This window comes from Phocoena phocoena, chromosome 7 (assembly GCF_963924675.1).
Source record: "Phocoena phocoena chromosome 7, mPhoPho1.1, whole genome shotgun sequence".
NCBI lineage: Eukaryota > Metazoa > Chordata > Mammalia > Artiodactyla > Phocoenidae > Phocoena > Phocoena phocoena.
Window position 1 is genome coordinate 82,398,726 of NC_089225.1, and position 27,415 is coordinate 82,426,140.

General features: G+C 37.4%; 1 protein-coding gene across 2 annotated transcripts; it reads right to left on the minus strand.

Moving 5' to 3' along the window:
* Positions 1 to 297: 297 nt before the first annotated feature.
* WDR12 (WD repeat domain 12) lies at positions 298 to 26,580 on the minus strand. Of its 2 annotated transcripts, XM_065880283.1 has the most exons (13): positions 26,148 to 26,580; positions 22,464 to 22,558; positions 19,330 to 19,424; positions 17,974 to 18,080; positions 16,932 to 17,047; positions 16,218 to 16,372; positions 14,832 to 14,877; positions 13,076 to 13,161; positions 2,967 to 3,107; positions 2,679 to 2,784; positions 2,386 to 2,518; positions 1,557 to 1,629; positions 298 to 703 (listed from the first exon to the last, which is right to left on the minus strand). In XM_065880283.1, exons 1-13 carry the CDS (start codon positions 26,186 to 26,188, stop codon positions 626 to 628), a joined length of 1,272 nt encoding a protein of 423 aa, XP_065736355.1. In that variant the 5' UTR covers positions 26,189 to 26,580; the 3' UTR covers positions 298 to 625. The 2 variants fall into 2 exon arrangements, with proteins under 2 accessions (XP_065736355.1, XP_065736356.1); XM_065880284.1 differs by lacking the exons at positions 16,932 to 17,047; positions 19,330 to 19,424; positions 22,464 to 22,558; positions 26,148 to 26,580 and having other exon boundaries at positions 626 to 703; positions 17,974 to 18,013.
* Between the last annotated feature and the right edge of the window lie 835 nt (positions 26,581 to 27,415).

Consider the following 27,415-nt stretch of genomic DNA (forward strand, 5'->3'; position numbering starts at 1 on the left):
CTTTATCACTGGACCACCAAGGAAGTCCCCTCCCTGACTTATCTTTAATACAAAGTACTTCATTTAAAACATTTCAACAAATTCTTAATTAACTGGCAATATCTACATGTTTTAATGTCCTGAATACCTACAAAGAACATTATTATAGTTAGACATAACTTATTTTACCAAACACAGACTGTATTTCTAATTTTTTCTCTATTAAAATTTATTAGTTTTTTTAGATGCTTTTTTTTAAACAGCTAACTTTTTAAAAAGTGAAGTTTCTCCCTTAGAGATAAAAATCTGAACAATTACTGAATTTTTAATAATGCTTTTATAGCATTTCAAAAACAATTCTTAATTCAAACCAATACCTTTAAAAGATAAATTAAAAACTCAGTTTAATTTCAAGGGTTTTCATAAGGTAGAGAACGCAGGCCATGTTTTACATTTAATAAACATAACTGTTATATAATAAATACAAAATAAAGAAAAAGACAGTGGTAACTATCATCAAGGGTGAAACAGTATATAAACTTTAATCTAAAAGGCTGCTTCCTGCATCTGCATCGATGTAATCTGAGAATTCTCTATCAGTTTCATTTACAGAAGGAATCTCTGTAGCCAAATGTATCATTCACTTTCATGCACCCACATGCGAAGTCGTAGGTGAATATCTATAGGAATACAATTTATTGTCTGCTCCTCCACTCAGAAGTAACTGCGTAAAGGGAGAGGAAAAAAACATAAACACAGAAGTAAAGACAATGATTTCAAATGATTGCTGAACCTAATTAAATACTGATGATTCTGATTACAGAAGGAATTATGGATGAGCAATTAACTTGCATTGAGAGTTAATACTTAATACTAAAACGGTCCAATTGCATCAAATTTCACTACTATATTACACATATACTATATATATACACTATATTAAAACTTTAAAAATGGTGATTTTAATTTGGTTGAGGCATAATATGCTACTGTACTTTCTATGAAGCATTTGCTAAGAAATGTAATAAAATTTAAAAGTTTGAAGGGTAATATAGTTTTACCTGTTTAAGAAAAGTACGTTTTTAAAAGATGGCACATTGTTTGTAGGTAAATGAATACTACAGATTTTTCAGATAGCCCTCAAACCTGCATTTGGAAAGCGTTCTTAGGCAATAAGAGCTTTTATGTGTGTGTGTGTGTGTGTATAATTAAATTGTAATTCTTTAAGAACATTTTATAATACAGCCGTATTATCTAAGCTTTTTCTAAGTAGCAAATACTTTGATCCAATTAGTCTGAAGTAGCAAGTTTAGGGACTTAAAACATTTCAATAAAATACTCATGAGAAAAAAAAGTGCTTCAAAGTATTCAAATTTTACTACTCCTAATATTAAGGGACAATTTTTTTCTTCTTTAAATGAGATATGAGATTTTATGAATATTAATGGAACTTAGAATACAGAATTATAAATATCAGATATACTGAAACTAGTAACTCTGTAAACACAAATACCAGATTTATTCTAAAAACATAATGTAGTTTCTTCCTCTCTACCAAGTAACTAATAAATTCTTACCCCTGTGACTGTCCAGTCTACACTCAGAACTTTGTCTTCATGAGCAGCCAGATCATAGAGAGGAGCCTTACAACTAAAAGATGAAAATATTAACATGTTATATGCATTTCATAGTATTAAACAAACATATATGACTAATCACTTATACTTTTCTGAAAATTTTAGTTTACCATCCTTGCCCCAATAACCACTTAATCTTAAAATTCTGAGCATTTACTTGACTACTTCTCCTGTTTTTCCTGTATCATTAGCAGACTGTGGTTTTGGTTACTGCCTCTCCATTCTACTTGTAGAAATATGTAAATAAATTGTATATGCGTTCTCTTGGGGGCCCTCTGCATATATTAGTATCGCAGCACTAACTGATGAATAAGAAAGGAACCTTTAAATTTTACCTTTAAAACTCTGTATTTTTACTTAATTGCCTATTAATACATAATTCACAATCTGACCACAGTTCCATTCATTCAGGCCACTGGCCTTCGAATTCTATAATTATCATATTTATATTAAGGTTCGGGTTTTTTTTCCTATTTTATATAACAAGGTCAGAAAGATGGATTTCATAAATTGTGTTTTTGGCAAAAGATAAACTATCACAATTAAATTCATTCAGAATGCAAAAAAACCCAACATATTAACATTAAGAAAATTCCTTTGATCCTAGCCTTCCTTTTTGATATCAATATGTATCATTTCAGGATATATGACCCAGACCTTTCTTTAGACCCTTTTGCTTTTGGATAGTCATTTCAGTGTTCATTTCATTTTCTCTGTATACAACGGGGCAATTGATAGATTTCCTTTTTAAGTCATCAACAGGAGTTACCTTCTCGTATCCCACAGCTTAACCATGTTATCTAAAGAGCCTGAAATGAGCTGCTGCTCATGGGCAGGAGACCACTTGACTGATGTGACCCAGCCTGTATGGGAGGTTAGGGACAGCGACACCAAAGAACCATCTGAACAAAACAGACAACCATTATTAAATTTTAGAAAACAGAAGTAGGCAGAACCCCCCAAAAAATTTCTAGAAAAGTATCTTTTTATACACATCTCTAGTGAGAAGAGAAACTGATGTTACTCACTCATATTTTTCCTTCAGAGGTTTACACAACTCACCTTTACTTCGGGGATCCCACAGTCTGATATGCCTATCTGTACTTCCAGATGCTAAACGTTTACAAAGTGGAGAATAGGAGATACAATTAAACACTTTATTTCCTGTCTAAAAAAAAAAAAAGGAAAGAACATGTAATCAGGGTGGGCGAAAAGTAACCATCTCCTAGAAGTTTACCGCTTAAAAAGTAACCATCTCCTAGAAGTTTACGGCTTAAAAAGTAACCATCTCCTAGAAGTTTACCGCTTAAAAGCTCAAAGTTAATCAGAGAAGCACTGAAATTGTCTTACCAAAGTTGACTTAAGACTGCCAGACTCAGCATCCCACACTCTAATTGTGTGGTCCCAAGATGCACTGCAGATTTCTTCAGCATCTGACCACAGAACCGAGGAAATTGCTTCCTTGTGGCCAGAGAGGGTCACTATGGGAGTCTAGAAATGAAGGACACCGAAAATGGAAAGCATTTTTGGTTTAGAGTGATTGAAACAATAATAATAGTTATTACTTTTAAAGCTGATATGCCAGATATTTTGTCAGGTGCTTTAGCTTCATATCCTACCTTATTTCTTCTTTACAGCAATCCTCTAAGACATATTTCTGTTTTTATTTTATAGATGAAAACACTGAAGTTGAGAAAGATAACTTGCCCAAGGTCATACTGTTTATAAATGGCAGATCTGAGATTGAACCCAAATATTACTCCAAAATTTGTAGTCTTTCCACAGTATTCTGTTGCTTCCCCTTCTGCTCTACTTTTCATTTTGAGGAATATTAACACTAATTAAATTCTCCCAGTTGACAAAGATGTTATATGTAGAAGCTAGAAGAAAAAGCTCTGGGGTCAGAAAGACCTAGGTTTGAGGTAAGGTGCTGCTATTTTCTACATAACTCTTCCAGGTTAATTAATTGCAGTAGGTTATTCTCACCACCTCATTTCTTCAGCATCCAATCTTTAAATAATACCCATGGCTCATTTATTAGAATTCCAAAATCTCTAATGTCCCTCTCAAATTAAAATCATCAAACTAGGTATACTGTCTGTCTTAAATACAAAGAACATGTAAAAGAAGGAAGGAAAACTCTTGAAATGGGGGACAGTTAACCTACTTGTGTAACTGTTACATTTAACCTTCTTAAATGTTAAGGGGGTTGTACTAGATTAGAGATCAGCAAAGTTTTTTGATAAAGATCCAGAAAGTAAAAATTTTAGCCTTTCCAGGCCACATACAGTCTCTGTTCTGTGTTCTTTGATTTTAAAGCCCCTTAAAAATGTAAAAATCATTCTTAGCACTCTGTAGTACAAAATCAGGCCACAGCCAAATCACCTGTGGGGCTGTTATTTGCCAACTGCTAGACCAAATGATCCCTAAGGTCTCTTCCAGCCCTAAAATTTTCCTGGAAGTAGTAAAGGAACCTGATAGAGGAGTGAGGAACAGAACAACCTCTACTGTGATCCAAAACAAAAAGTAAGGTAACAATCAATCAGAGGCTCCAGGATAGGAAATGGCATGTAAAATGATGGGTAAATGTATATGAATAAGCAATCCCATTCCTAGGTATTTACCTAAGAAAAATGAAAACTTAGGTTCACAGAAAAAGTTGTCCACAAATGTTTATAGCAGTTTTTTTTTTTTTTTTTGCGGTACACGGGCCTCTCACTGTTGTGGCCTCTCCTGTTGCAGAGCACAGGCTCCGGACGTGCAGGCTCAGCGGCCATGACTCACAGGCCTAGCCGCTCCACGGCATGTGGGAATCTTCCCAGACCGGGGCACGAATCCGTGTCCCCTGCATCGGCAGGTGGACTCTCAACCACTGCGCCACCAGGGAAGCCCCTATAGCAGTTTTATTCATAACTGTCAAACTAGAAACAACCCAAATATCCTTCAACTGGTGAATGATTAAACCAACTGTTGTATATCCATACAATAGACTACTACTCAGCATTTGAAAGGAATAAACCATGATACCCAATAATCTGGATGATTCTTTCTTTGTTTCCCTCCTCAAATACATTACGATATGTGAAAAAAAAGCTTGATGCAAAAGGCTACATACTGTGTGATTCCACTTATATGATATTCTAGAAAAAGAAAAATTACAGGAACAGAGATCTGTTAGTGGTTGTCAGGTGACAGAAATAGAGAGGAAAGGCTGACTACAAATGGGCAACATGAATTTCAGGGGATGGCAAACTCTCCTGTATCTTGAATATGTAGTAGTTACATATTCTATGTATTTATCAAAACTCAAAAGCTATACACCAAAAAGAGTGAATTTTCCTACATGTACATTTTTTTTTTTTTAAAGTTAGAAAAGTCAACTTTGGCATTGTTACTGCAAACAAACTTCAGCAGAATAGTACTGGAGGGGACTTCTTTGGTGGTCCAGTGGTTAAGAATCCACCTTCCAATGCAGGGGATGCAGGTTTGATTCCTGGTCGGAAGACTAAGATCCCACATGCCGTGGGGCAAGCAACAGAGGAGCCCGCGCTAGAGAGAGAGAAGCCCTCATGCCGCAATGAAGATCCTGCGTGCTGCAACTAAGACCTGATGCAGCCAAATGAATGAAAGAATTAATTTTTAAAAAAGAATAAATGCTCAAAAAAAGAATAGTACTGCAGGAAAAACAGCAACTTTGAGAGAAAATGTGGAAAAAAACTTATTGTATGTTAATATATGAAACAAATGACCAGTAAATGAACTGATTGAGAGCATTACTCATATTAATACAAGCCAGGTACTAGAAAGAAATCCAAAGAGAAAATAACTTTTTGATACTTGTCTTATTTTGGTCTTAATAACCCAACTTTTCCTATTATTTCTAATTTCAACTTCAAATAGCACTTCAAGGGTTTCTAGCATAACTTCAATTAATAATTTATGAATGCACAGATTTAAAGCTTATAAAAACCTAAATGAAAAAAATGAATATATTGTGATTTCTCTCAAATAAAATGAACAGTGGAAGCAAGCTTATGAACGTGCACACCTAAAAATAAAAGTTATCAGCAAGGCACTGAGTGGGAGAAAATACTTATAATACCTATATCCAGCAAAGACCTTGAATACAAAATACAAAAAGAAAGCTAGTCGTTAAAACAGTATGGTACTGGCACAAAAATGGAAATATAGATCAATGGAACAGGGTAGAAATTGCCCCACAGGGTAGAAAGCCCAGAAATAAATGCATGCACCTATGGTTAATTAATCTAAGACAAAGGAGGCAAGATTATATACAATGGAGAAAAGACAGTCTCTTCAATAAATGGTGCTGGGAAAACTGGACAGCTACAAGTAAAAAAATGAAATTACATTTCAAAATGAAATACAAAATGAAATACATTTCATTTCAAAATGAAATACATTTCAAGATGAAATGTATCCTTTTACACCATACACAAAAATAAACTCAAAATGGACTAAAGGGCTTCCCTGGTGGTGCAGTGGTTGAGGGTCCGCCGCCGATGCGGGGGACACGGGTTCGTGCCCCGGTCCGGGAGGATCCCACATGCTGCGGAGCGGCTGGGCCCGTGAGCCGTGGCCACTGGGCCTGCGCGTCCGGAGCCTGTGCTCCGCAATGGGAGAGGCCACAGCAGTGAGAGGCCCGCGTACCGCAAAAAAAAAAAAAAATGAACTAAAGACCTAAATGTAAGACCGGATACTATAAAACTATTAGAGGAAAACATAAGCAGAACACTCTGACATAAATCACAGCAATATCTTTTTCCGTCCATCTCTAGAGTAATGGCAATAAAAACAAAAATAAACAAATGGGACCTAATGAAACTCAAAAGCTTTTGCATAGCAAAGGAAACCATAAATAAAATGAAAAGACAACCCACAGAATGGGAGAAAATATTTGCAAACAATGTGACTGACAAGGGATTAATTTCCAAAATTTCCCAACAGCTCATGCAGCTCAATATCAAAAAAACAAACAACCCAGTCAAAAAATGGGCAGAAGACCTAAATACACATTTCCCCAAAGAAGACACACAGATGGCCAAGAGGCACATGAAAAGATGCTCAACATTGCTAATTATTAGAGAAATGCAAATCAAAACTACAATGAAATATCACCTCATACCAGTCAGAATGGCCATCATCAAGAAATCTACAAACAATAAATGCTGGAGAGGGTGTGGAGAAAAGGGAACCCTCCTACAGTGTTGGTGGGAATGTAAATTGGTACAGCCACTATGGAGAACAGTATGGAGGTTCCTTAAGAAACTAAAAATAGAGCTACCATATGATCCAGCAATCTCACTCCTGGGCATATATCTGGAGAAAAACTAGCTTTGAAAGGATATATGCACCCAAATGTTCACTGCAGCACTGTTTATAAGAGCCAAGACATGGAAGCAACCTAAATGTCCATTTACAGATGAATGGATAAAGAAGATGTGGTACATATATACAAAGGAATATTACTCAGCCATTAAAAAGAAAGAAATAATGACATCTGCAGCAACATGGATGAACATGGAGATTATCATACTAAGTGAAATAAGTCAGACGGAGAAAGACAGATATCAGGTGATGTTGCTTATATGAAGAATTTAAAAAAAAGATACAAATGAACTTATTTACAAAACAGAAACAGACTCACGGAGAATGAACTTATGGTTCCGGGGGGTGGGGAAGAGAAGGGGGGAGGGATAGATTGGGAGTTTGGGATTGACATGTACACACTGCTATATTTAAAATAGATAACCAACAAGGACCTACTGTATAGCACAGGGAACTCTGCTCAACACTCTGTAATAACCTAAATGGGAAAGGAATTTGAAAAAGAATAGATACATATATATGTATAACTGAATCACTTTGCTGTACACCTGAAACTAACACAACATTGTTAATCAACTATACTCCAATATAAAATAAAATAAAAAATAAAAACAAAATATAAAAAGATCTCTTACAAATCAATAAGAAAAAGATAAGCAACACACTTAAAAAAAAATGCAGTGGTTAAGATTCTGAGCTTCCACTGCAGGGGGCATGGGTCTGATCCCTGGTCGGGGAACTAAGATCCCGCATGCCGTGTGGTGCAACAACAACAAAAAAAAAGTGCTAAAAACATGAACAGGCACTTCAAAATTAGCTATCAAAGGGCTGGGAATTAAAATACACTACACACCACCAGAAATCACAAAATAAGACACCTTTTAACAGTAAGTAAATGTAAACATGTTATGTGATAAAATAAAATCAGTTATGGTACTAAAAAATTGACCATATCAAGTGGTGATATGGATGTGGAGTAACTTTGACTCTCATACTGTCAGTGGGAGTATAAACTGATATAACCATCTTGGAAAATGTTTTGGCAGTATTAAACATTCATAAAACTGAACATGTGCATACCCTGTCACTCAGCAATTCTACTCCTGCAATTCTACATATGCAGAACTGATGACATATGTGCACCAAAAAACAAGTACAGCAACTTTATTTATGGTGGCTAAAACTAGAAACAATCTAAATGTCCATCAAAAGAAGAGCAAATAAATTCTGGTATATTCATGTAATGGCATGCTATCTATTACTGAAAAGAACTATTACATGCAGTAGATGAATGAAATCTCACAGATATTACAGGCATACCTCAGAGATACTGAGGGTTTGGGTCTAGACAACCACAAAAAAGCAAACACTGTAATAAAGTGAGTCACAAGAATTTTTTGGTTTCCCAGTGCATATAAAAGTTATTGTTTAGGGCTTCCCTGGTGGCACAGTGGTTGAGAGTCCGCCTGCCGATGCAGGGAACACGGGTTCGTGCCCCGGTCTGGGAAGATCCCACATTGCCGCGGAGTGGCTGGGCCCGTGAGCCATGGCCGCTGAGCCTGCGCGTCTGGAGCCTGTGCTCCGCAACAGGAGAGGCCACAGCAGTGAGAGGCCCGCGTACCAAAAAAAAAAACAAAAAAGTTATGTTTACACTATACTGTAGTATATTAAATAAGCAATAGCATTATGTATTTAAAAAGTACATGCCTTAATTAAAAAATACTGCTAAAAATGGTAACCATCATCTGAGTCTTCAGCAACTCATAATCTTTTTGCCTTTGGAGGGTCTTGCCTCAATGTTGATGGCTACTGACTGATCGGGTGGTGGTTGGTGAAGGCCAGGGTTGCTGTGGTAATTTCTTAAAATGAGACGACAATGACGTTCGCCACATCGAATGACCTTTCATGAACAACTTCTCTGTAGTATGCAATGCTGTTTGATAGCATTCTACCCATAGTAGAACTTCTTTCAAAATTGGAGTCAAATCTTTCAAACCCTGCTGCTGCTTCATCAACTAAGTTTATGTAATATTCTAAATCATTTGTTATCATTTCAATAATCTTTATAGCATCTTCACCAGTAGATTCCATCTCAAGAAACCACTTTCTTTGCACAACTATAAAAAGCACCTCCTCATCTGTTAAAGTCTTACAATGAGATTGCAGCAATTCAGTCACATCTTCAGGCTCCACTTCTAGTACTAGTTTTTTAAATTATTTCTACCACATCTGCAGTTACTTCCTCCACTGAAGTCTTGAACCCCTAAAAGTCATCCATGAGGGTTGCAATCAACTTCTTCCAAACTCCTGTTAATGTTGATATTTTGACCTCGATAAATCATGAATGTTCTTCATGGCATCTAGAAATGGTGAATTCTTTCCAAAGGTTTTTTTTTCTTAAAACTTTTTATTTTTTTATTCTTTTTAAGTTTTGGCTGCATCGGGTCTTAGTTGCGGGATCTTGTTGCAGCACGCAGGGTCTTTTGTTGCAGTGCGCGGGCTTCTTCCTAGTTAGGGTGCGCAGGCTCCAGAGCACGTGGGTTCAGTAGTTGTGGGGTGCGGGCTTAGTTGCCCCACAGCATGTGGGATCTCAGTTCTCCAACCAGGTATCGAACCCGCGTCCCCTGCATTAGAAGGCGAATTCTTAACCACTGGACCACCAGGGAAGTCCCTCCAAAGGTTTTCAGATGACTGCCCAGATCCATCAGAGGAATCACTAAGTATGGCAGTTATTATCTTATGAAATATATTTCTTAAATAATAAGGCTTAAAAGTTGAAATTACTCCTTGACCCATGGGCTGCAGAATGGATGCTGTGTTAGCAGGCATGAAAATAACATTAATCTTCTTGAACATCTCCATCAGAACTCTTGGATGACCAGGTGTACTGTCAATGAGCAGTAATGTTTTTAAAAAGGAATCTTTTTTCTGAGCAGTAGGTCTCAACAGCGGGCTTAAAATACTTAGTAAACCATGCCATAAACAGATGTACTATCATCCAGGCTTTGTTGTTCTATTCACAGAGCACAGATGGAGTAGATTTAACATAATTCTTAAGGTCCCTAGGATTTTCAGAATGGTAAATGAGCACTGGCCTCAACTTGAAGTTACCAGCTGCATTAGCCCCTAACAAGAGAGTCAGCCTGTCCTTTGAAGCCAGGCATTGACTTGTCCTCTCTCATAAAAGTCTTAGATGGCATCTTCTTTTAAAAGAAGGATGTTTTATCAGCTTTGAAAATCTGTTAGTGTAGTCACCTTCGTTTAATTTCTTAGCTAGATCTTCTGGATAACTTGCTGCAACTTCTACATCAGCACTTGCTGCTACACTTTGAACTTTTATGTTATAAAGACTGCTTTCCTTAAATCTCTTGAAGCAACTTCTGCTCGCTTCAAACTTTTCTTCTACAGCTTCCTCACCTCTCTTGACCTTCAAAGGATTGAAGAGAGTTAGGGCCTTCCTCTGGATTAGGCTCTGGTTTAAGGGAATGTTGTGGCTGGTCTGATCTTCTACCCAGACCACTCAAACTTTCTTCATATCAGCAACAAGGCTGTTTCACTTTATCATTCATGTGCCCACTGGAGTAGCACTTTTCCTTCAAAAACTTTTCCTTTGCATTCAAAACTTGGCTAACTGGCATAAGAGGCCTATCTATTTGACCTCTCTCAGCTTTTGACATGCCTTCCTCACTAAGCTTAATCATTTCTAGCTTTCGATTTAAAGTGAAAGACATGAGACTTCCTTTCACTTCAACACTTAAGAGTCCACTGTAGGGTTTTTAATTGGCCTAATTTCAATATTGTTGAATCTCAGGGAATAGGGAGGCCCGAGAGGAGCAAGAGAGACAGGGGAACGGCTGGTCGGTGGAGCAGTCAGAACATACACATGTACTGATTAAGTTCACTGTCTTATATGGGCGTGGTTCATGGCACCCCAAAGCAATTACAATGGTAACATCAAAGATCACTGATCACCGATCACCATAACAAATATAATAATAATTTAAAAGTCTGAGATATTTTGAGACTTATCAAAGTGTGACACAGAGACACGAAGTGAATAAAGGCTGCTGGAAAAATGGGACCAACAGGCTTGACACACAGTTGCCACAAACCTTCAATTTGTAAAAAAATGCATTATCTGCAAAGTGCAATAAAATGAGGTATGCCTGTATATGAAGCTTAAAACTAGGTGAAACTAATCTAGGATAAGTCAGAACAGTGATCACTTTTAGGAGGCTACTGATTTCAAGGGAGCCTAGAGGGCATCTTCTAGGGTGTCAGTAATTCTTGATGTTTTGATTTAGATAGCGATTACTTGGGTATACACAACTGCAAAAATGCATTGAGCTGTATACTTAATTATACGTATGCCAAACTTCAACAAACATAAAGGTTAAAAAAAAGCTACCTTGTAAGTAAAGTATTTTGATAATTCAAGAAGTCTTTTTCTACTCAGATATATTCTTTAAAGGTTGATCAGGGATATGCATCAATAAATTACCACTGGCACATTATCCAATTGGTAAGGCATTTCCAGCTTTAACGTGTCGTATGAGACAAGTGATAAGGAAGCTGAATTGCCGCCAGATCATTCAACTTGCAATTCAGCAATCTATGTTTAAATATATAAATTATAAATCACTACTTTCAGTTGGAAACAGTAAGTGCTATTGTTTACTGCAGTTTACGTGAGTTTGAGGAATCACTTATTCCACATTTTCAACAGTTTTTATAAGATATCTATCTTGTTATTGGTGACTATAAGAAATAATGTGCAAATGTGTGCCTGATTTAATGCACATCCATTACAGCTGTTAGAAAATGAATGAAACATATGATTTCCTAAATCTCAGTATTGTTCTTCTCATTAAGTATATTAATACAGGTCAGATCATATTATGATAAATATCCTTCTAATGGAACAGAGCAAGTAAGAATCTGGATTAACTTTCTGAGTTTGATTTAATTGGATCTATAGCAAAATGATAGAATCAAAACCTCAATCAAACTCTTGGTTTCTACTGATTTAGGAGATGTACTAGAATTACATCCTTAGTGTATGAAACATTATTACTATTACTATTTTTTAAACTGAAGTATAGTTGACTTACAATGTTGTGTTAGTTTCTGGTATACAGCAAAGTGATTCAGTTATCTATTCTTTTTCAGATTCTTTTCCATTATGGTTTATTACAAGATATTGAATATAGTTCCCTGTGCTCTACAGCAGGACCTGTTGTTTACTTATTTTATACATAGTAGTCTGTGTCTGCTAATCCCAAACTCCTAATTTGCTCCCCCCCAACCCCTTCTCCCCTTTGGTCACCATAAGGTTGTTTTCTATGTCTGTGAGTCTGCAACATTATCATTAAACAGTCAGGTAATGAGATATTTCACTAAACTTAGCACAAGCTTCAACAATTAAAAGATCCTACTTTAAAATTCACCATGAGCAACTCCAACAAAGATGTTAAAAAAATAAAATTCACCATGAGGCCAAATATAATAGCTAAATAATCAACCTATCAAGCTGTAAACCTAGCTTAATGCAACTACATTCAATAACTCAAATAAATGCAGCGGAGTATTTATAATAAAAATTTACAAATCTACTGAAAGAAAGCCTTATGGTTGAAGCAGCAAGACAAGACAAAAGGAAACTAAATATGAACAATTATATTAAATTAACATATATTTGTCAATAAAGACCTAAGCCGGGACTTCCCTGGTGGTGCAGTGGTTAAGAATCCGCCTGCCAACGCAGGGGACACGGGTTCAAGCTCCGGTCCGGGAAGATCCCACATGCTGTGGAGCAACTAAGCCCGTGTGCCACAACTACTGAGCCTCCGTTCTAGAGCCCGAAAGCCACAACTACTGAGCCTGCATGACAAAACTACTGAAGCCTGTGTGCCTAGAGCCCGTGCTCCACAACAAGAGAAGCCACCACAATGTGAAGACCGCGCACGGCAACAAAGAGTAGCCCCTGCTCACAGCAACTAGAGAGAGCCAGAGTGCAGCAACAAAGACCCATTGCAGCAATCAATCAATCAATCAATTTATCAAAAAAAAAACCCCTAAGCCCAATACTGTCAGTTCTCACAAATACTTACTCTTGTTAGTCCCAATTGCTCTGTTTTCTGTTTCTTTCTCGGTCGATTTGTGGATTCTTCCATTTCATCTTCTTCATCTGTAGGGACTATATCACAGAGAATTAGATTTGATAGAGTTAAAATTTAAGGTAAATATTAATTACAAACAGTCTCAAATAATTCTTATATTTATAGGTATATACTTTCTCTGTTATCTCAACTGGTTAGGGAGTTAACATTTCTCCTCATTTTGGTTAATGGAAATTATATCTAAAAACGATACCTGGCTTACCAATCTTCAAAAAGGAGAAAGCAAAAAATAAAGTGTTATACGTTAAAATCCTAAAACCTACCCAGTTTGGTATCTTATTAAGATTATCATTATGGCTATTCATCAGTTTACCATATCTATGAAAAGTTGCTTACTATTATAGTTGTAGGAGAGTTCTGACCAGATTGCATTTATATTATTAAGAAGGGAATGACATGGTAAGTAAACACATGTTAAAAGGACATACATTCCAGCCATGTTTATTCTTCTTGACTATTTCACTTTTCTAACAATAAATTAAAAGTGTTTCATGGATAGTTTTTTTTTTCTTTTGTGGTACGTGGGCCTCTCACTGCTGTGGCCTCTCCCGTTGCGGAGCACAGGCTCCGGACGCGCAGGCTCAGCGGCCATGGCTCACAGCCCTAGCCGCTCCGCGGCATGTGGGATCCTCCCGGACCGGGGCACGAACCCGCGTCCCCTGCAACGGTAGGCAGACTCTCAACCACTGCGCCACCAGGGAAGCCCGATAGTTATTTTTTGATCAAAATCTTCGTTATCCATCATTTGACTAGGTAGCAAACCCAGATAAAAAAAAACCATAGATTTTAATGTTTTGTAACTATTTTATAAATGTCATGTGCTTTTCCCAAACTAGACTATAAGCACCTTAAGGGTAACAACTAATCATAGATAATATCTCATCTACCCAGCACTATCAAAAAGTATTTCACAAAAGGAAAAATTCCTACACAAACAACTTTCTGCCTCAAAACTGTTTGCTTTAACTAAAATGGATTTATATTTCCTGCCATTTTACACATAATTATTTAAAACTGTTTAAGCTGGGCTTAACTGTATTTAGGGTGTTGTACAGTCATATAGCAATTTCCTCAGAAGCAACAGAGGTATTTTGATCTGCTTACCCATGCAATAAATAGTTCTGTACTACTACTTTTTAAAATATATGTGGGTTTTCCCCCTTCTTTTCTTCTAGCAGTGTCTTCTTACTATTATCAAGGTACTTTCCTCTAAGAGTCCCCTTGTCTCCTCTAATTGTTCTTTCTAATCTATGTTTTCAAAGTGAGAAAATTAAGTTTGGTAAAATTGTATTTAAAAAATTTTTTTTAAAGTAAACCAGCTAAACTAAGAAATTTCTCTAATAGTAAAGTATATCAAAATGACTCAGAAGGTAATTTGTTTATTTCCACGTTCCTGAATAAGGGAACTCTGAGAACTAAGGTAGTTATGTCACACTGCACCAGATGTGTTATTGGTACTTGCAGGGATTCAGTGACATCATCCAATAAATAAGGGGGTGGTAGAGTAGAAAAACATTTTGAAACACAAAGAAATATACTAATTTTTCTCTATACTATAGTACTTTATTTGTGACCTAAAAAGCTCTGGTCCATTTTTTATAGAAAAATATGGGCTAAAAAGTCTTTTTTTCACTGAAATTCTTGAAATATCATTAATAAGTCAACGTAGAAGAAACATTTCATTTACCTGTAGACCAAATCTTTAGCATCTTATCCCAGGAGCCACTGCAAAACTAAAAATAATATATATGAAGCGAAAAAGAGTATGCAATATAATCCATCATATTGTTTGCCTGGTTTTCTTCTGCTGTTTAACTTGAAATCTTTACTTTGCCCTGAAATCCTTACTACTATGGCATCACCTATCTGCCTGTCTTCCTAGTCTCTGGGAAGTTGTACCCTCAATCTCATGGCAACTGAAAGAGCTGCCATTCTTATAGGGCCCGTACCCTGGCCATGGTTGCTTAGATCAGGGTGGGCAACTGACCTACACTGTGGCAGTAGGTCTCTTCCTCCTTCAGAGGAAAGAGAAAACCTGTGTTTTTTTTGAAAAAAACTGTTTTTTTTTTTTTGAAAGCTTGTGTTTTAGACAGCTGAAGTTAATCTTTTTCCAGGGACAGACAGTATAGGATGTAAAACCTGGGAATATTGAAGGCCAGGTTTTATTGCCATGCCGAGCAAGCCAGACTGAGGTAAGAGAATGAAGTCAATTTGGGGAGACGAGAGGGAGGAGGTGTGCTAGCCACATGCAAGCCTCTACTCCATTGGTTCCTGACATCCAAATGCATCATCACCCTGCTCATGATGTGGTGCATCACTCCCTCCTTGGGTCTTTTAAGCTAAAAAACGTTCAGGATGAGTTTCTATCTCTTATAGCCAAAGGACAGGGTACAGTTAATTCACTTAAGTTTGGACTCAACAACATGTAAGCCTTCTTTATGCCTCAATATGAATACTCATAAATTTTTAACTTTGAATGCAGAAACGTCCTCTGTTACACTAACTGGCAAAGAAATGCTTTAGAAACACTCTTAAATCTAGAATACTTCATGTGGTTTGGAGAATTTTCAAATGGTGAGGGAGTTTGTAACCCCTCTTAAGTAAATACTGTGTTGCCCTCATAGCTTGACTAACTTTTACCATTTTGTTGTGATACAGAGTAGATCAGCAGTAATAGTAAAACAACCTTGATTAATGCTAACTTTAGTGCATGCTAAGTTTTAGGGGATCAGCTAGACATTTTCAATTAATGACAGCACTATGAGTAGCTGAAGGACTGAAAATGTCAATCACTATGATTTGAGGAGGTTACATAAAGAAATTACTTTTTTACCTGAGTTCTTAAAATTTCTGCTATTTATATAAAATTCTAAACCAGAGATACCCAGAGTCAGGGAGTGACTCTTCATATCTCTCATTATGAGTATTCACTTTTGGTTTGAAATCATATTCTTTAGTCACCAATTGTTATGGAAGTAGGCCGATCACAGTGACTTTATGTAGAAAAGACATTTTTGCACAAGAAGCTCTAATTCTAATTGAACACAGTACTAGTAACACAATAGCTACTTACTTTGGTTCCTGTGCTATCAACAGCTATAGATTCCACACTGCCAGCATGACCCCTGCAGCAGTGCAGGGCTTTCACTTTGTTTCTCTCTACATTCCACTCCCATAGGAGAATAGTCTGATCCATAGAGGCACTCAGTAGTATGCAAGACAGATTGTCTGAAGAAAGCAGAACACAAGGATAAGAAACAAATTAGTACAAAAATTTTAAATAGTGTTCCAAAACTAAAGAACGGAATTTTTTGTAGTTGTTGATAAAGATGTTAAAAAGGTAAAAGACCTCATATAGCCACCTTTGAAAAAAGAAGCTAACTTATGGTATAAAAGGGAAGATTCTTCAAAAATAGTACAGGGACTTCCCTGGAGGTCCAGTGGTTAAGACTCCGTGCTTATACTGCAGGAGCGCGTTCGATCCCTAGTTGGGGAACTAAGATCCCGCATGCCACAGGGCACAGCCAAAAAACAAAACAAAACAAAACTGTAAAAGACATGCATTTAACACACTCAATATTAACTTGAAAATGTATATTATGTGATATCATTTTAGGATTCACTTCTACTGATTTACGGATTTTTTTATGTGTATATTTTTGAAAGACCCTTTAAAAACTGAGGCATGAGACATTTCTTATCCTGTCCCCATTCTGCCCCAGCATCGAAAATGGCTTATTTCCAATTCCCTATCCAGGATTCCTCTCCATTTAGGCAGAGTCCTAACCTTTTTTGACCCAGGCCACATCTTTTACAACATCTGTATGTCCCACAACTGTCATTATTGACTTTCCTTCCAAGGACCAGATCCGAGAAGTCTTATCATAAGAACCAGTCAAGATCCTGTGAGGAGAAAAAAATCCTATGAAACACAAAAAACAGCTTTTCTCAAACCCTGAAATCAATTATATTTCTAAAGCACTGATAAAGTAAACCTTGAGGATTATATTTTTAAACTCTTCTTTAATATAAAGATTAAGATTTCAAAACACACTAGAATAAATCAGAAGATGTTACATTTGGCTTTTCCTGACCTAAAATAAAAATGTAACTGACAAACCCTAGATTTCATTTTTATGATTGTTGTAAAATATTACCACTCCCAGGGAAGCTAAGCGAATTGTTTGAAAAGCCTAATAGTCCTTTGTATTTAACCAGTGAAAACCATCAAATAAAAAACCAGTAGAACCATTTAAAGTAAAAGTAAAACCAGTAAAAACATAACTATGTAATAACTCCAGGGAGACATTCTTTGAAAGTAAGCTCCTACTGAGATCCATTCTTGAGGTGTTTTTCTACAGTAAGGCCAGAGGGGGTTTGCTCTGAACGATTCATACCTTCTTGATTCCAGTCTGCCCTTTTCAGCCCTAAAAATAGCATGATCTGCATCTTCAGGGTAGTAGGCTGGGAGATCTGTGGCTAGAAAAGGTTTTTTTCCCTCTATGAAACAAATTATATTCTTGGTCTTAAAAGCAACATAATCAAATAAATGCCCTAAGACACACGACCTATTCGGAAGACAAATGTCACTACAACATCTTTAGACAGAAAAGAAAACCTATTAATAGATATGTTTCTTCTTGACTACACTAAATTAAAAAGTCTTTGGCATGGTCACAACATATATATATATATATATATATATATGTATATATATACACACACACATATATATGTAACAAAATTACTTTCACAAAGAACAAGTAATCAGAGAAAAATATTCATATAGTACACTTAAAATGGATACAAAAACATTCATCTGGCAATACCATTCCTCTGCCCCATCGATCGCACTGATCCAGTCATCATGGAACATGCATTGTTCTGGCTGAGGTGCAGTATACTTTTCCACGTACTCTAGTTCCACAACCTCTTCCTAGTCACAGAGAGAAACCAGAAATCAATCAAGAGAGGGCTTCCCTAGTGGCACAGTGGTTGAGAGTCTGCCTGCTGATGCAGGGGACACGGGTTCGTGCCCCAGTCTGGGAGGATCCCGCGTGCCGCGGAGCGGCTGGGCCCGTGAGCCATGGCCGCTGAGCCTGTGTGTCTGGAGTCTGTGCTCCGCAACAAGAGAGGCCACAATGGTGAGAGGCCCGCGTAATGCCAAAAAAAAAAAAAAAAATCAATCAGGTGGTGCAGTTTTTAAATGGTACGTTATGAAAATAAAGGACCCCCGGTGTAATTTATCTCCTTTATGTAATAATTCCCCTTCAGAATCCAGAAATTTTGGAGCCATATAAAAAGTGAAAAACTTTATTTGACCTAACATATGTTAAGAGTAATATCAAGAAATATTAATGACCTTGGAAAACTTATGCTAAAAGTAGAAAAAAAAGAATATAAGAAACTTTATAAAATCATAAAAGCATGCTGTTTAATGGATACAGAGCTTCTGTTTAGGATGATGAAAAAATTCTAGAAATGGACAGTGGTGATGGTTGCATAATATTGTGAATGTACTTAATGCCACTTAATTGTACACTTAAAAATGGTTAAGGGCTTCCCTGGTGGCGCAGTGGTTGAGAGTCCACCTGCCGATGCAGGGGACGCGGGTTTGTGCCCCGGTCCGGGAAGATCCCACATGCTGCGGAGCGGCTGGGCCCGTAAGCCATGGCCGCTGAGCCTGCGCGTCCGGAGCCTGTGCTCCGCAAGGGGAGAGGCCACAGTATATTTCACCACAGTTCCAAAAATTGCCCCCCTAATCATAAAAGCAATTATAAATATTTTAAATTATAAAAGTAATAATAAGTGAAGTTTGAAAATTAGAGGAAGGGGCAATCACTATAAATGACAATAACGTAACCCGTAAGTTTATATATGTACACAATCATTTTATATACCTTTAGTAGTAAACATATATTTGCTATTCCCTTTCTTGACAACTGTTCCACAAATATGAAGTTATCTTTCCTTGTTCATTCATCTGCATTTCTTGAATATTACTCTTAGAAAAAAAGAGGGAATTTAAACATTGAAGATATAGAAACCGAGGTTCAGTTTCTAGGAAAAAACAGTAATCAAAAGGTTCTTGGTTCCTGTAGATTCAGGCTGATTCTAAATGAAGTTTTCCTACATTATCTGGTAATACCTTAAGTAAAATAGAGCAGGTAAGCATTTGAACTTACTGATGAGATGTTTTCCAGTTCCATGTGTTTGAACAAGGGCATTCGCAGAAACTGGCCCTTGATAAGGAAATCAAACTCCACATGTTTGTGGAACTCTAAAGAAAATACATAATAAAATTATCATTGTTAGGACCTGAAGTAGTATTGGCAGAGGTAAATGAGAGACCCCCCAAAACAAACAGGTACCTATTATCCTAGTGTGGCCTCCAAGTTTCTCCAGAGTTTCTCCATGGCACAATCAAACCATGTATTCTAGTATATTATGTGATTTTTAAGAACAGAAATACTTTGTTCTGTTGGTATAATATTTTTATTGTTGATGGTGTAATCATGTTGATTAAGGAAACCTTTGTATTCTAAGAAGAATCCCAGATATATACAAAAGTAGGAATAACATATTGAATCCTCATTCCCATCTTTTACCAACTCATGGACAATCATCTATACTCCTCCCTCCACTCTCCTGCTGGTTTTTTTTAAAGCAAAACTCAGAAATGATATAATTTCATCTGTAAATGCTTTAGTGTGTAATCTCTAAAATATAAAGACTAAAAAGGTCACAATGTTAAAAATTTAACATTACTTATTCCTTTTAATACCATAAAGCCAGTCAATGTTCATATTTCCTTGTTTCATAAATGTCTTTTAACAGTGAGCTTTCTAGAATCAGCATCCAAAGTCCTCACATTATATTTGATTAATATCTTTAACAGTTCTCTGTCCTTTTTTTCCATTGCCTTTTATTTGCTGAAGAAACTGGGTCTTCTTGTAATACTTCTTACATTCTGGCTTTGGTTGAATATATCTCCAAGGTATCCTTTAACATGTTCCTCTACCACCTACATACAACCTGTACATTAGGCAGACCCAAATGCCTGATTAGACTTTGGGTCTGTCTGTTTCTGGCAAGATATTTACACACCATATTGTATTTCCTATTGTATCACATTAGAAAGCACACTATGTCACTGTGTCTCCTTTTATGATATTAAGATCTACCTCTGGGTTCAGATGATGTCAGTCTGATCCCATCCACCATAACGTTCTTTGTTAGCCTTTTACCTAATAAATGGCTTTAGTAGGTATAGATATTCACTTCTTAAATCCATTATTTCATTTGGAGTTACAAAATGCTAAAAATTCTTCATTCTTTCTGATTTATTAGCTATCATAAAATCCTTCTTAAAGAAGAATTCCCTCATTGACTCTTTGGCTTGTTACTTTTTTAAAAACCTGAATCTGGGCTTCCCTGGGGGCGCAGTGGTTAAGAATCTGCCTGCCAATGCAGGGTGCATGGGTTTGAGCCCTGGTCTGGGAAGATCCAACCTGTTGCGGAGCAACAAAGCCCGTGAGCCACAACTACTGAAGCCCGCGTGCCTAGAGTCCATGCTCCGCAACAAGAGAAGCCACCGCAGTGAGAAGCCTGCGCACCGAAATAAAGAGCAGCCCCCGCTCACCGCAACTAGAGAAAAGCCCGCATGCAGCAATGAAGACCCAATGCAACCAAAGATAAATAAATAAAATAAAATAAAAATCTGAATCATTTTGCATCTTCAACTCAAGAGCAGTGACTCAGTTAATCGATTTACACAAAAAGACAAATCAATGTTCATCTACAAGTTTAGAAAAATATGCAAATATTTGGGTAACAACAACCAACCATATACTGATATTGCAAAGTGTCTTGCAAGAAAATAATTCTTATGCTAGTTCAGAGTTTTTCAACAAGTAGAATATATGACATCTTTGGAGTTTAGAAAACTAACTATGCATCAGAATCTCTACACTATTGTACATCCATGATGAAAGATAAGAACCGATAGGAAATGCTATGTGAATATCTCTGTATCAAGAACTATATCTTGCTAACAATGAAAAGTTAAGCTTAACAAAAAAGTTATAAGATTTTTGGAAGAGGAAGTGGAAAATATTAGGCATTAGTTTACAATTCTCACCTCCCCATTCCTCCAACTAGGGTAGAATCAAAAGAGCTTTAAAAGCATCAGAAACATCTGCATAAAAATATGCTTGCCTCTAGGGCTTCCCTGGTGGCACAGTGGATGAGAGTCCGCCTGCCAATGCAGGGGACACGGGTTCGTGCCCCGGCCCGGGAAGATCCCACCTGCCGCGGAGCTGCTGGGCCCGTGAACCGTGGCCGCTGAGCCTGCGCGTCCGGAGCCTGTGCTCCGCAATGGGAGAGGCCACAACAGTGAGAGGCCCGCGTACGCAAAAAAAAAAAAAAAAAAAAAAAAAAAAAAAAAAAGCTTGCCTCTAAATGATGGCTCCAGTGACAAACTTTGTTTTTAAAGATTATGCTTTATGTTATTTTCCATTTTTCATGTTTAAATCTTCTACTATATATATGGTTTCGTTACTTTTTAAAGAAACATTTTATTATAGAAAATTCCAAACATATACAAAAGTGGAGAATAATAAACCTTCCTATACCTATCGCCCAACTTCAACCATTATCAACTTATGACCCATCTTGTTTGATCAATATTTTTGCATACATTGTTCATATTAATTTTACAATGTTCATATCATTTTTATATTAAATTTACATATAAATTTATAGCCCATAAATTTTTTTACATACGTTTAATTTATTTTAATTTACATCTTTATAAATGTTTTACTTGATACTGTGGCATGTTTATGTTTGTTTTATCCATTATTTTAAAATGAATTTTAAATACTTAAATAAAATACTAGTATTAATGCTGGCATTTGTTATTATACAAAACAAATGCTCAAATTCAGATATTGTAATTTTGCTTTGTAGAAGCACCAAGATGCTTGTTCTATGCCTACCCAATCTAGCCCTCACGTCTTCATTACCTCTACATCACAACTTTTACACTAAAATCTTTATTCCTAAATCTCAACCACCTTCTCTCCATATTGCCTTAAAAGCAGATTAAACTGAATTTCTTTTTTCCTGAAAACTTATTTCAAAGCATTTTTCAAACTATCATACAGTAGGGAAATCCATGTTATAAATTTTACCATGATAAAATCTATGCAATATTATAAAATAATGCCCCCAAAGGGCTATAAATAACATGTCATGTATTTCAGTCTAGTTAGTGTCACTGTGCTTTCTCCTAACTTTTCAGAGTATATATACCCACCGTTTTTGGCCTCAAGCAATTTATTAATGATGTTACTAAGGTCAGCAATTTCAGAGGCTGCAGGTATCGAGAAAGGAACATCATCTACCGCATATCTACAAAAAGGAAACGATAAATCAAGTCTACAGATGTTTTAACAAATGTGCATTTATTCATTCAACAAACATTTATTGGGTATCTAATACATGCCAGACATTTTGCTACATGGGGTTAACAAAAAATGAATTAACCTGTGGTCGCTGTTCTTGGAAAGGGTTAAAGTCTGGTAATCAAACACGAGGGAAGTAAGTAAAAACAGTGTCATAAGTAATACATAAAATGGGAGAACAAGGAAGTGGTAGGTCATTTCAACCAGAGAAAAGGGGGCTGGGAGAGCAGAGTCTGAAAGGATGCATAAAAAACATCACTCTTACACTACATCTAGAAAAGTGAGTTTCTGCCAGGTGAAGTGTGGCGAGGCAGAAAGAAGGGGTGCAGGAAAGCAGGGAGAGCAGCAAAAAAAATAGCTAAGAGTTATTAAAGAGCTGCCCACCCAGCTTATTCCAGAAAGTGTTACTTTACTCTAGACAGTGACCAAAGATAAAGCTAAAGAGATGTGCATGGAGTAGTTTAGATGCTCTGTGAAGTACTTTTTACTTCTTTCCCTAGGCAATGGAGGAACCACTGTCTAAGTCAAATAACATCATCAGAATTTTGTTTAGTTAGATCTTTCTTGGCAGCACTGCAGAGACTGGATTATAGGCACACACAACAGGAGGCAGATTAAGAAACTCTTGTGAGAGAGAATGGGAGAAAATTCTTGCAAATCACGTATCTGACAAGGAACATGTATCTAGAATATATAGAGAACATTTATAACTCAATAATAAAGACAACCCTATTTTAAAAACGGGTCAAGGATCGAAATAGACATTTCTCCAGAGAAGGTATACAAATGATCAACAGGCACATGAAAAGATGCTGAGCACAGTTAGTCATAAAGGAAATGCAAATCAAACCACAATGAGATATCACTTCATACCCACTAGGATGGCTACAATAAGAAAGACAGATATTAAGTGTTGGTGAGTATGTGGAGACATTAAACCCTTATCATTGCTGGTAGAAAGGTAAAATGGTATGATTGCTTTGGAAAAATCTGGCAGTTCCTCAAAAAGTTAAACGCCGCATTACCACTTGACCCAGCAACTCCATTTGTAAGTATATACCCAAGAGAAATGAACATATATGTTTACACAAAAACTTGTGCACAAATGTTCACACCACCACTATTCCTCATAGCCAAAAGGTGAAAACAACCCAAATGTCCATCAACTGAACAATGGAAACACAACTTGGTATATCCATACAACGGAATATTATTGAGCAGTAAAAAGGAATGAAGTACTGATATATATCTATATCTATCTATCTATATAAAAGACTTTGCCCCCCCCACTCCCATTGTGGCAAAAAGAGATTTATTACAACATGTCTTGATGAGCCCTGTTTTATATATATAGGTATGTGTGTGTATATATATATATATATATATATATATATATATAAAACAACATGGATGAACCTTGAAAAACATCATACTAAGTGAAAGAAGCCAGTCACAAAAGACCACGTACTGTATAATCCTATTTATATGAAATGTCCATAACAGACAAATCTATAGAGACAGAAAGTAAATTAGTGATTGCCTTGGGCTGGGGGGATTTGGAAGTATTTGGGTGTGGGGGGAGGGGGTAACAGCCAAAGGATGATGAAAAATGTTCTAAAATTTACTGTGGTGATGGTTGCATAATTCTGCAAATACACTCAAAACTAGTGAATTGGACACTTAAATGTGTGAATTCTATTGCACATGAATTACATCTCAATAAAGTTGTTACAAAAAACAAAAACAAAAAAGTCTTCATAAGGTCTGAATTTAGGCTATATTTGTGGGGAATGTAAAAGTTTCAAAAGATGTTAAGGTAGAACTTCCAGGGCTCACCAAGACATGCTATGATAAGTCTCTTTTTGTCACAATGGGAGAGGGGGATGGAGGTTTCAGATCTTGCTAAAATGTAGATTCTAAATCAGCAAGTCTGAGGTACAGTCTGAGATTCTGCTTTTTGTAACCAGCTCCCAAGTGATGCTAATGCTGCTGGTCTGCAAACTACACTTTGAGTAGTAAGGCTATAGTTATATATTTATCATGCTGAAAAAAGTAAAAAGTTATTTAGGTTCTCCAAAAGATAACAAAGCCTAGAAATTGAAAGTTTTGGTTTACTATGATATTTTGGCCAGTAAGATGAGTAGGGAAAAGTAGCATAATTACATACTCATATATGAAGATACATGCATATGTAAATTATACACATATACATGAATAAATCTACTTCCCCCCCCCCCCCATTTTACTGATGAGAACGTATTGCGTGAAAGGAAGAAGCGAGAAGTTTAATTTCTAGGTTTTGTTACCATTTTGGAAAACCTAAATATATAAACACAAACACACATACACACATATGATGTTTATCCATTTATCACAGGAGTTAAAATACAGTGCTCTAATATTTCTTAAAACTTCATGTGAATCAACAATAATCTCCATAAAACTTTTAATTAGAAAAAATACAGTGATCATGCTACTCCATCACCATATTCCTTTAGAAGCATTTCGACTAAGTATATATACTCATCTGTATTGATAATACAATTTAAATGTACTGTAAGCAACAATACAAGAGGAGTGAATATGATGTACCAGGTCAACACATAAAGCTACAAACACAGAATCAAAAATATAATCTAATTGAGGTGGGAGTTTTTTAGTTTATAGCTGACATTAGCTTGTTAATACAACAAATATTTATTATTTATCATCAGTTCCAGAAGAACTTGACAAACATTTGTTGACTCAGTCAATCCAAGAAGCATAACATAGTGTCTACAATCAAGAGGCTTACAATATAGTTGAAGAGACCAGGCGAAACAAAAAAAAGTTAATTAATAGTGTAATATACGCCACAAAGCAGAATATAATTAGGTTTCAAATGATTGCTACATACCTGGGCACCATTTGTAAAATTGGTAAAATGTTTACATACATATAGGTATACACATACAGGTATATATATATATATATACACACGTATACGTGTAGATTTATGTATATAAATACACAAATCTGTAACTGAATTGACTTCACACTCATCAAAAACCAGTTCTACCAACTCCCTATTGAGAGCTCCACCTTCTAGCCTGGTTTAGAAAAGCATCGTCTATCACCTACGTAGGAAAATGAAGTTGTGTTTTCAGACACTGTGAAACACCACTAAGCAGACAGCCTATAACGACTTGGTCCGTTGTTCACTGTTCAATTTCATAATGCACTACATTCAGGAAGCAAACCTGAAGCCCTTCAAGTCCCTCTACACTCACAATTCAAATTATATACAGCCTGAGTCTAGGCAAGAAGGCTCGGTGATCCTTGAGAAATCCTCACAAGGTACCGCTTCCATTTGTGCGAAAACTCGCTCAAGCGAGGAATCCAGCCAAAAAAAGGGAAAAAGTGAATTGATGGCAAAGATAACCAGGGATGCACAAGGTCATACCGGAGTGGTCTTTTGAAAGGATCCCGGGGCTGGGGGGGCGGGAGGCGGGAGCGGGGAGGAGAGGAGGGGAGAGAAAGGGAGTACGCTTACTTACTTCTTGTTGTCAGTGAAGAAGCGTGTCTGGAGCTGAGCCATGGCTTGCCTACAGAAACGTATGGGTAACAGACAACCGGCGCTTTGGCCTCTCAGGACTGCAAAAAGAGGCAGCTCAAAGTTAGACCGCACGTGTCAGAGAAAAGCAGCAGTCGAACACTGGGCTTCCGCTTTCTTTCCTCGGGCCTCCTCAGCCAGGAGGCACCACGAGTCTTCTCTTCCACAAGGCCCAGCCCACAAACATCAACTACCTATTCCTAGATTTAGGAGTCATCGATTAGTAAAGCATAGTCTTAAAGGCGGCGCGTCCCTTTAATCTGTCTGTATTTTTAAAAAATATATTTAAGCTTACAATCGATTGTGAAGATACAGAGAGGCCCGATTCAAATAGGCTTCTCCTCTCTCTCTCTTTTAAAATTTTAACAGGTTATCCTCAGTCCCGATAATTCAAACACAGCTCCTAGATACTACAACCCCCAGAAAGCAGCGCTTCTCACACACTGTAACCACTGGGTATTGTAGTCTTTTTTCCCACGCTGCCCTTAGGCTATCTTATTTGCATTAAACCTTCCCGACTCCAGCCAAATTATCTATTATATTTCCTCTGCCTTCAGCTTTAATTCACTAAAGCCTTTCCGGGTTTACTTTCTCAAGCATACTCCCAATCAGACTCTCAGGCTACCGAGATTTTTCTTGGGCTCTCGACACTAGCTTCAGGCTTTAGATCCAGGTGAGAGGCGGGGATACGAAAAAAATAACGAATCAGAAGGAAAACTAGCGACGGTGGCTGATAGTGGTCTTATCTCAAGCGACTGCGCTGCGCGCTCCTAGAGGGGCGCGCCTGCGCACTGTGCTGGTCTCCATGGCGGGGCCTCGGAGCCAAGACGAGGTTGAGTAGACTCGTTTTGAATTTTCTCCCCTCTGCTCCAGCACTTTGTGGACTTCCCTTCTCGCCCTGTAGGGTGCTCGGCGGCGGCGAGACTGAGGGAGTCGAGGTTTGGCAGAGCTGTCCGCGCCGACGGACGGGAAGCTGCTTCCCAATCCCCCTTTCTTCCTGCTGCCTCCTCCTCCCGTCACCTCCTGACCCGCCCGGTCCCTGAGCAACCGCCGGCCCCCGCCCCTTGCCGCTGACGGGCTTTGGTGGCGCCTTTCGCGCCCCGCCTCGGGCCGTATTCGGGGCCCCTCCTGACGAGGCTTACCGTCCCCCGCCCGGACGGCGTCCGCGGGCCCCGAGCCGGCAGGCTGGAGAAGGTGGAGGTTAGGTGTCTT